This window comes from Athalia rosae, chromosome 2 (genome assembly GCF_917208135.1).
Source record: "Athalia rosae chromosome 2, iyAthRosa1.1, whole genome shotgun sequence".
NCBI classification, from domain to species: domain Eukaryota; kingdom Metazoa; phylum Arthropoda; class Insecta; order Hymenoptera; family Athaliidae; genus Athalia; species Athalia rosae.
Window position 1 is genome coordinate 14,619,697 of NC_064027.1, and position 11,521 is coordinate 14,631,217.

Genomic DNA, 11,521 nt, shown 5'->3' on the forward strand with positions numbered 1-11,521 from the left:
ATAATCGTTTGTCGCTCCGATGAGCGGAGATCGAAGGAATATATCACTTCGCAAATATACGAGATTTTGTTGCCAAAAATGAAGAAGATGAACAATTATATTGGCGCGCGATGTCCGAACGAAGGTTGAATGAGGAGACTCGTAGATATGACAAGATATAAGGAGATAACGAAATACACTACGCACAAAAATTAGTGGGCCATGCTATTTTCGCTCCGAAAAACGTCCGATTTCGAAGCCTCATAACTGCTCAAGAAATTGAGGTAGAAAGTTGCAAAAGTGAGCATTTTAAAGCTTGAAGCTTCACCTTTCAGAGGCTTTTTGTCGACTTAAAATGCTTTTTTTTGCAACTTCCTACCTCAATTTCTCGAGCAGTTATGACGCTTAGAAATCGGACGTTTTTCGGAGCGAAAATAGGGTGGTCCGCTAATTTTTGTGCGTAGTGTATTTGGAAGCCGCCGATCACATGCACCGACCTACTTCAAAATGCACTCCGCAACGTGTTTGCGGGGTGAAGGATTACGGAAAATTTCCACCCATTGTACCACGTACGAATGTAGAGCTCCGTTATCTCCGCGGACACTGCAATTTCTACCGAGTGGTTTTCATTAATTGAAATTGATCGCGACAATGCTGCGAGGTAAAGTCGCAGCGGGTGCAATCCTCGTCGGCGACGATTTATTATTCTGGATACCTCCGAATTTTGATGCTCCTAAAAGCTCAAAAGTTCGCAAGCAATCAATGAAAAGAATCTCGCTCTTCAAACGGGTTTTCAAAAATCTTAGGCAAATAAGTAAACAAACAAATTACAAAAACGAAATCCGATTTATGGAATGAAGAAAAAAATATCCTGCCAATAATTTGTAAAAATTTATCCCTAGCAATAGTCACTCGTTGAATAATGGAAAAAATTCGCCTGACTCATTGACAGCGACGCAACTGTCGCATGCGAAACTTTGAAGTATTTAAAAACTTGAGGTGTATTTCTTACGGGAGAATGGCTTTTAATAATTCAAAGAAAAGATGGCGAGAGCTGGCTCGCGTTGGATACTTTTTGTCTCGCGCTCAGGCTGATAATATGCCGTTAAGTTATGAAAAGTTGAGTGGCCGGCGGGGGCCGCGGAATCCTCTTGTCGGGTGCAGCAGGGACTTAATCACGTTCGCACCACTGGGTCATGCATAAAATATCTAAACGACTGAGTGGGATCTCCTCTCATTCCACTAATCAACTCATCTTCAGAGCTAAGAAACAGAAGGGCGCGACACGCGGAAAGTTTCGACCATCCCCAGCAGCGCGCGACTTAATTTTGAAAACTCGTTTCGCAAAAATTCATCTTTTTTTTTATCGATTTGACTCTTCATCTCCGCCATCGACGCATTGAATAAATGCTGACACGCTAATTTCATGAAAGAAATTCGTTGTTCCCAAGAAAACTGAAATACGTTTACTCGTTCCGATATAATACTATCATAATCCCAGGTGTGGGGATGCCTAAAATGGACCTATTATCACCTGGTTATAAATACAGGAAGCCGAAAGCTGCCGTTGTTACGGAATCCTCCGCCGGAAATCCATTTTACTCCGCAGACTAGTTTAACTTTAAAAAACTTTGAACCCATCACCTTCGCAACGGACGTGGGAAATTACCTGATATCCATATCACACATCGATATATCCATGTATACGAACTATGCGTACAACTATTCGAAAGAAAAGCAAACATAGCTGTGAAACGCGGCGTATAAGTAGGTATAGTAGATACATGTGAAATTCATTAACACCTGCGCCCGTCCGAAACGGTATGCAAATTTTAATCGATACGATCGATCATCGTGCCTCATTTTTTATCACCTGCAGGGCTCACTTTTGTACGAGTACAGAGGCGTCGGGGGATTTGGGGGGAGGAGGAGGATAAGTGTCCGATGACATGATTCATAGATTAAATTTTGACAAGATATATTACAATTCGTATGTATAGTAAATTTCTGAGGCAGCATCGACTCGTCGTCCGCGTGCATATTTAACGGGCCGATCATCCGATTCGTGATGATTTATTGTTTGAATTCAGCAGCTATACAGAGGCTGCGACGATGTTTTATAATTGTGGAAATGAAGAGATGGAATTAATTTTTGTTATTTTTCTCTTCTCAAAGCGCATCATTCGTTGTTCGGTCGGTCGTGCAATTTGACTTTATCTGGAAGGAGTTGGCTCGTGATTCCCCAGTACTGTACTCCGTGTATAAATATAATATCGAGATTGCAGTAAATCAAATGGCAAAAAGCGTTCGCCTGCTGTAAAGGACCGCCAAAGCCAGCTATTCTGTATCAATTGCTAACGGCTTGTTAACGTGTTATTTATGACGGGGATTGTTGTGTAACTTCTGCAGCAGTTAAGCCAAGTCCAAAGACCTGCCACATTTCGTTATTGCAAGTATTAATGCTTTGTTACGTTCGGTGCACGCGTTTCCGCATCGATTAAATCGCTCGCTTAGCTCTACAGGTATGCCTATCTTGTACGCGTAATAAATGTTCATATCGCAGGCACACGCGGTGTAGTCAAATCACCAATGGATGGAAATTACTCGATTTCATTTACCTGCCCGCCAGATATCTCAATCCAAATTGATTTCGCTCACGACTCACGATGCGACATTATACTTTATTTCAATGATTCTGTTGAGAGGAATCAGAATCCCACCATTTCGGGATAGTTTCGATGATAAGGAAAATGAAATATCAATTTGCAGCGAAACTCAATAACGTTTTTTTGCGCGGAAAAGAAAGCCTCCGGTTTTCCCAATAGCTGAAGTTAATCAAGCACCTTCGGGTACATAGCTATGTACTCGGTGGGTTGGTACAACTAAATTACACTTTAAGGTTAATCTTGTTAGCTGCAGTAGTTCGTGCATACATAAAATACCCGTACACAGAACGTTCTCTAGACAATACGATGAGAATAGCTCGTGATTATTAGAGCAAAACAGTGCCAACCGTCGGCGGTGAGAAGCGTCAGCATCATCGATGATGTTGGTCTCTAGACTCAACGTTTTTACAGTTTCAACATTGCCGGGAGTACACGACAAAAGCCAATGAACGTATCTAAATTTTGCGTGTAACCGAACCTTCGTTATTACAATAAACAATAATACTTACATATCGTTACGACGACTGTGCAAACTTTGTACATTAATGGGGTGATCCGACCCTGATCGTACGGCGGAGAAAGATCAATGTTAGGGGCTCTACAACGCGCCCGAATCCGGTGGTGCAAGGATTCGGATTAACTGTTGATTTAACTGACCTACTTAGGCATGGGAAAATATAAGCGAGCTATGCCACTGTTTGAATTAGTTAAGCACAGTAAATAAACGACACGGATAAGTGCGCATCGAGAAGAATCGCGAAATTATGCTGACGAAGGAAACAAGAAAAAAAACTTTATTTTCCATACGTTTATTCTTATCTGAAATACAAAGAGACAAAGTTCTTCCCCCGTAGACCGTAATCTACGATATTTTCCGCGAGGACGTGGTTCGCCGTGATCGTAGGCCTTGCAGATAAGCTCTTTTCCCAAATTTCTGTACATACGGACAGCTATCGCGAGACCTCACGCGGGACATTGTATTTTTATCAGCCGATTAGCTGTTTTTTCACGAGTGAAATGCGACTCGCGTTTCGAAGGCAGACGAAGATTTCGCGGTGAAAAATGAGATTTTTCTATTTTTATAAGCATGAAAAGGACGATATCCGATCACCGCCAGATTTTATGTTGGCATCTGGTTATATGAGACTCCAATATTTGACGCTTTGATAAACGAAAAAACCAAAAACGACTTCCTTCCAAATTTCGCTAGCATCACGTTCCCCCTTGAAGCACTCAGAAGTGGTCGTTCATCTTTGTTTTTTTTCTAGTACACGGTTTTCATTGCGAAGCCGTTAACGACGGGCTGATTCCACAGTTAATTGTCTAGATGGACTTAATTTATACTCATGTACGCCTACATAATATGGTTCTCCATGGCGGAAATAAATGGAATCCCCTCATAGGTATACAGAAACCTATCTGGCCGCGGTTGTGTTTTATTTTATCCATTCAATTTACTTTTCGTTTAGTGATCTCTTTCTCCTCATCCTCAGCTATTTTTCATTCTGCTGTTAGGTACAGCATTGAATTTGTGTAAAACATACGTATATATACCAGTGTCCGCTTTCGGCTAATTAAAGTTAATTTCTTAAAAATGCCGACTAACCGTGAAAATTAAACTTCACTTCAGACGTACGATGTATAGAATACGGCGAGGGATATAGGTTATTCGCATTCAATGTTGACTTTGCTTTCTCAACTCATTTCAACGACAATACGTTTTTCGAGATGATTTCCTTCCTTGTATACCTGATACATTTGCCATCTTATTTTTTCTTTTTCATTTCAATGAATTTCTCGTCGCGTGGGAATTTTCGACTATTAGGTCTGCACAGACTCATCCTCGTTTCCCATGTAGCGGCATTATTGTTTGATCGTGATTATAGAGAAGAGAATAACATTAACAAAAACAAAATGGAAAGACTATTCTATAGAAATGTATAATGTTGCACAATATTTAAATTAGAGAAATTGTCAAGAAAATTCGCACAGCAAAGCCGAGAGGACAGTTAGCAAATTGATCTCGTATTTCATACCACACATGAGCAAAATCCTTCCGAAATCTGCCTTCTACATTTTTTATTTTTTACTCCTGCTGTCTAAAAACTGTTTCGTTCAAACTGGTCATGAATGAGTTTTCGAATTATTGAGGAAAGCTAATCACTCGAATTGGCAAGAAATGCCTCATATATATACGTAGATACCTCCACGCCCCCTCCGAAAACAACGCATTTAATTAGCATCGAAAAACATTTGTGTAAGGAATGGTATAAATATAACACATAACTTTTTTTGAACCCATCGTATATACGCTACACCCGCTTTATTGAATAAGTAGCGAAGAATTCTCGTTGTGTATGGAACTAGAAGTTACATAGGTATCTAGCTGCAATTGTGTCCTGTTTAAATTTACATTTGAATTTGAATTCGCTACAGGTGCGCAGCAAAGAATATAAACCTGCTTGCGAACAGACCATATAATTTAGGCAGCTCTCATATTACCTTTGTGTATGAATAGGTGTGCATGTGTCACGCATACAAGCGCACAAACAGACCTCCGCTTTTGTGGGCTGTGCACGTGAACTATATAGGATCGTTTGGTTGGTACGCATGCATAAAATGCACCTTCGTCAGCGAATAATTAATATGAATATATAGTGTCCTCTGATCTAGTTTACAATATTTCGAAAATACATTAATACGAATAGGTTTGTATTTCATTTTAATCGATAGTTGCACATTGCAACCATACAGCTGCTCGATTATAATTGAATCATGACTCAGGAGCGATCGAAAGTTTTCAACAGCAGGTGATAATTGTTATTCCGTAAACGAACGATTCGCCTACTTTACACCAGTAATTACTTTCTCGTTGTTGTAAACATCGACCGGGCGATTCCAATCGATTAGATATAAATTCTCCCGATAAGATCTTCGATTATCTTGACACGGAATATCATGCAGCGACGATTGAGAGCGCCGTTGCAAAATTTCTTTAGCAGCTCTAGTTTTTGCTTGAAAAATGAAAGTCCCAAGTTTCCTTTGAAGGGAAAAGTCACCCCTTGAAAAACCTCATGCGCGATCCCACCACCGCATCCGTGGCATCGTCGATCTTGCAACTTTTGTCTCAAAAATACTCCGGAAACATCTTCAGCATCGAGAAATTTGTTAGTAAGGCTTGAAAAAAACTTACCCTGGTCACTCACGTAGGTGTGTAATACGTGAATTTTGCGATTTATACGATCATAGAAGAACAAGAATGTATGAATTTTACCTGAGAGCTCTGTGCGTGGTCTTCATCTCTGCATGAGCTGCCAAACAACTTCTCAATGTTTATCCATCGATCCGATAAAACGATAAAAATCACACGGCGAAAAAACCGAATAACTATAGGTGGATTATAAGAATAACAGCATTAATTAACTAACTCTCCGATAATAATATACAGCGTTTATGTTCGTGTATAAAATAAAATAAATATAACATGTAAGGTATATCGACGTGTGTATTTCAGATACGAAAAACAAAAAAACGAAAACGGACCGGCAATACACCTTTCATACACTCGATCCCATGACACTCACTATTTAATGACAAATGCTCCACCAGAATTCGCACGATTTGATATATCGAGCGAAACACTTTTACATATCGTTATAATCCAACGGTTCGTCTCTATATCCAAAATTACAGAGTCACCTCTACAACGTAATCTCGATAGTCAATATCGGAAAACATTATCAGCGAAATGATTTCATCGCGTACGCACTAACGGAATCTAAATCAACGAGTATAAAATAGAAAATTTTTTTTCTCAAAACGGTGAACGTTTTCACCCTCCAAAATCAGACGTTTAAAATTCGTTCGATAGGATAATGGAAAAGTTCGTTCCACATGAATGTCCACATTTTTTTTCGTCCTGTCTTTTCGAAAAATTGATTACCAGAGCCCCGTTTGATCGTTACACAGATTTCATGTGCTGTACCAAAAACTGTGACGATTATATCGCTGGTGTTTCCGCTGGAAAACCATCACTCACGATCAATTAACGCATCACTTGTTTTTATCAAGGATAATTTATCAAAGGAGGCCTTATGATACTTTTAAGGGGAGGTGGAAGTAGTGGGGATTCGGAAAAACGAAAGAATATGATCTTTTTACAAAGGTATTATACTGCTACTCCTACTCCATCCTTTTCTTCTTCTTCTTGGTCTTCGTTTTCGCGTTAGGCCACGCTGCGGTGTGTTTGAGATTTCCAGAGGTAAAACGTTCCCGCGAATTAGAGCAACGAAGATCCTCTTCTTGTTCTTATTCTTTCCCCGACTTCCCTTCGTCGCTGCGCAGGTGTTGAATTCCGGGATATCGCGTTTACGCGTTGACTGAAAAAATCAAGTGCTCTGCGGAGAATATAATAATTTTCTCAGCAGTGAGGAGATACTATAAGACGTCGGTTTGGCGTTCTCTTATAAGCCGTAGGTCCCGTTCTCTCTCAGAGACGCACAGAGACTCAAAGTCCTGTTACTCCGATGGAGCCTTCGGGCGTACATAAAGATGCAAACATTAACGTTGCATATATTCACGATGATAACATTCGGTAATTACGGGTTACGCAACGAGGCACGTGTGACCCATAGAGAAAAAATTATGTAAAACTGTCATAGATATTCGGCCATTGTTTTCCCCTCATTACATCTATCCCGGAATACGAGAACTTTAAAAACGATCGTCTGTCGCCGCTTTTGCCGCTGAATACAATCGATACCTTGAAGAAACTTTTTTCGGAACTTGTTTGCTCGATAAATGTCTTGAACTGTGCTTCTTTTCGTTCTTTTTTTTTCAAATTTATTCCAAGCTTCCCGCGCCGTTCACTGATTGGACTTTAAAAAACAATCTACAAACGTTAACACTCTCACTGTCAACGATTGGTTTTCATTGTCAGTGAAAATAAAAATGACGGTCGACTTTTCACTTCGAATTCTGGCGCACAAATGATTTTGTAGCTCTTCTGTCAGAGTTTAATTTTAATAGCGCAATAATGAGGAAGTCGACGAGGAAAGTGAAACCACTTAAATTTGAAAGGGAGAGTGATTAATCGAGTTAAATTGGTTGATTGAAGAGTATCACAAATTTCATATAGAGTACGGATTATAATCCGTTGTATTCGAATCGTGGTTCACTGTGCATTAAAAATTCGATAGAGATAACTTTGTTTTTCTTTTTAGCTAATTAACAAAATTGCGATGGTAAAAAACACGTAATACTATATCACAGTATCGGAGATAATAGAAAGACACGATGAGAATAACGAAGATAAAAACTAAAAGAAAAGGAACAGTAAACGTATATCGAACTTTGTAGTTAACGGTTAAATACCTGACTTTCAACACGCACTTGCGCGGTAATTTTTAAACGGGCATGCACCGTTCTCGGGTAATTTTCGTTCCATTTTATGCAACGTTTACTCAATTAACGCGGATTTTCGCCCAGCTACGTCCCGCACTTTAACATGCTCACGGCGTCGTGTCCACCGCTTAACTGAAGAACCCGCCTCAGCTGAAACCCTCCCTTGTGGTGGTCTTTCGAACTATCAGAAAATACGCTGAATAGAAGACCAATGTGCTCACCTGGATAGGTATATACCTACCTGTATCATGTATTGTAGGCCGGCAGCTATACTCGTGAGTTTATAGGTGAGGTGTACCCATACACTTTTTCACGGCGAAACGTCGAGCGTGCTTGCTTACCTGCGCACTGGACTCCAACCGGTTTTCGACAATATTTTTTATTCGATTTTATTTTTTATTTTATAATATTTTTCTTCCAAACCATCAGGCCGACGATTTGAAAATCGGACGTTCGATGTTCGATCGGGATAATTACGTTAGAAAATTAAATAGAAAATTGAATCGCCAAAGATTAACTATGCGTGTATTCGAGGAGTATATGAGTAGCCTTTAGACGTAATTTTTTATTGCAGATTATAAGCCCGCGTCGTCGTTACAAATTAGCTTTCTTGAAGCCGAGGCAAAATTATTATGTGTTTGTGCGAAACGGTCCGATACCAACTCCGCAAACACCAGACGACAGGAGATTTTTGCCCGAGCGTTATCCTTGCGGACTTTCGGGACCCGTTACGTTTCAATGATTTCCATTTCTTACGGTAAATTGTGAGTTTATACACACCGATATCCCGTAGACACTCGGATCGATCCATCAATAATTACCCTTAGGTGATTGTATGAAAATAATTTCACCGTTGTCAAGTATTTAGTTTAATATCTTGACGATTATGTAATTTAAAAAGCATTTTTTCAGCTCTACAATCTTCTAAGCATACCGTGAATGTCCTAATTGGACACACTCCGCGGTAATTTTGATGATTTTTCGACTGTACATAGCGTTCATATATCTACGTCCTGAATTCGAATCCCCAACTCTTTTATTCATTTATTAATTTATTTGGCAATGTATTCATTCATTTGTTTATTCACGTTTTTATTGGTTCGTGTATTTCAAGCGACGAACGTTATATATTTACCTATAGAGGTATTTCTGCATACCCTTTAAGTCGATATATTTCGCTCCTTCGATCCGCCTCGTTTCCTTCATCGTGTACCATAGGCTAAATCGATTAGCATAATAACATTATCGTTTTCCAGGAATCCATTCGGTGGAGGTTCTCCTGGTCTTATACCGAAATACTGCTGGTTTTATGGAAATCACATGGATCATCTTCAAAACCGGATTTTCAGCGTTTCTTGCTCCCGTTTCAGCCCAATTTGTTCCAATATCAAGAGCTAATTGATGTAGGTCCGCAAATGAATACGGACAATTTTAGTTTTCCGTTACACTAAATTCATGTAATAATAGTAAGACACATCGAAACGAATAAAATCTCAACTGTCTAAAAGATTACACGGAACTTGGATTACCCGCGCTATAACGTCACTGCAACACGGCAGGTCACAATTCCGAAGAATCTGTCAAAAATTGTGTGCCATAGAAATATAAGAATATAAAATTGCCAAATCACCGTGTCCCTTCCAAATTCCCCTTGGTTTGACCATTCCAATTTGAATATGGTGTACGTATTACAATTCGGATACCATGGCTCAACGACAAAGCCGCCTTTTTGTCGAGGCATTTTATAAATCTTCTGAAATTCTAGGAATCCAAAGCCGCTACTGAAACTTCGGATGCTTCCACAGGGTCAAAAAACCAGAAGATTTCATTTCGTAACTCTGGTCAACTCATCATCATATCATCTTGGTCCTGGAAGAATCTGCACACGCCAAGAAAATAACTTCCGACCAGACAGTTTTTGGTACGATTTGATGTAGCATAAATAAAGTTTGAAACGTGGTGGAAGTGAAGAGACAAAGACTCGCGTTCCAGTCGGTCTTCCGATTCCTTATTCCGGCATAAGCTAATTGGTTAGAATAACGAACGATGACTGGACTACAAAGCTTAATCAAACAAATAATGGAGCCTTAAAAGTTGAAACACGCTAACGATACAAACCGTCCAATTCGGTCCCTTCACTGATTCAACGGAATAGAACGGATATGGTTAATCGACATGGCTGCACGGATGAAGTTCCGATTTTCCCACATGGGTTTCATCTGAGATAATTTCTTACACCTTTTTACCTGGTAGTACAATCAACTGTGAATACATGTACGACAGCGTTGTTTACGCACGTCGGTTCATGAGAAATAAAAACTAAACAGTAAAAAAACTGAGCGCAATTTAACGTTAGGAAAAGGCGAAATAGAGAAAAGTATACTCAAAAAACAAATTAGAAAAAAGTGAATCGGAACGATTTCACTGCCAATTAGGTACGGAGTCAGTTAGTTGCCATGCATGACACGAAGAGCATCAAACATTGGTCAGAATTTACAAGTTTTCCCTTCGCCCGATGCGTGCTCGGTGCGTTTAGTGGGGTCCACTTGTTAAGGCGTACTAAATAAAATAAAATAAAGATAAAAGACGAGGAGAGTGTGACTCATATTAGATATCCTCGTACCACCTGCAGTCACAAGTACGATCGCGTGTTTAAATTCCCCCTGTGAAATACAGCAAATTTAACAAATTATTTGTTACCGGTTGTACCTACCGTAAAAAATTTATTAATTCAGCTTTCATGCCTCGTCCGATTCTCGTTATTAAACGCCAAGCGATTAGACGCCAAAAGAAAAAAAGAATCACCGTGCCGCCGCTGCAGACGTTCGAATAAACGTGTGATTGGCATTTATCCCTTTCTATCGGCACCCGAACTTCGAGACGGTATTTTCAACCAGAACATTGAATATCGCGTTACATTTCATCGAAAGAACACGTCGATGTTAGGTGTCGTCCCACGTACTAGAAACAATCGCTCATTTCATATTTCTATACCATTATCCATGTTTCTACGAAATACACGTGTCCCACTCGCCATTTGTAAAACACACGTGTTTGAACCGATGAATCGACGTACATCGGAAATAAAATTATTTCGTATAACTTCACAAAACGCTCTCCACAACACACACGTAATACATATGCACCTGGGATTAGGTGCACCGATATGAGCGAAGGTATAGTATCCATGGGGATAGCATTTCAGGGTCCACAGAACAGAATACTCGCTCTCATGTTAATTAATGGAAAACTTCTGTCTCTGTACGCAGCTTTACGGCGGGAAACCCAACGAGATTATTTGCACGTGTATAATACGTATGAAATATCTATGATATGAGGAGGTATTTTTCATTTGACTAAGAATAAAAAATCATCGCAGCGGCTACGCGACGTTGACGAATTTTACCGATCATTTGCGATTGCGTGGGATGTTGTTTCGATCTTTTTCATCTATATTATATATAAACACCTAT

The 11,521-nt window shown here is 39.7% G+C and overlaps 1 protein-coding gene across 1 annotated transcript in view; it reads right to left on the bottom strand.

Annotated features, from left to right (window-relative positions):
* Positions 1-8,193, bottom strand: part of LOC105684869 — a 53,228-nt gene extending 45,035 nt beyond the window's left edge. Inside the window, exon 1 of the mRNA XM_012398560.3 lies at positions 5,920-8,193. Within this exon, the coding sequence (XP_012253983.1) occupies positions 5,920-5,945 (26 nt within the window). The 5' untranslated portion in view covers positions 5,946-8,193. The remainder of the gene's footprint in view (positions 1-5,919) is intronic.
* Between the last annotated feature and the right edge of the window lie 3,328 nt (positions 8,194-11,521).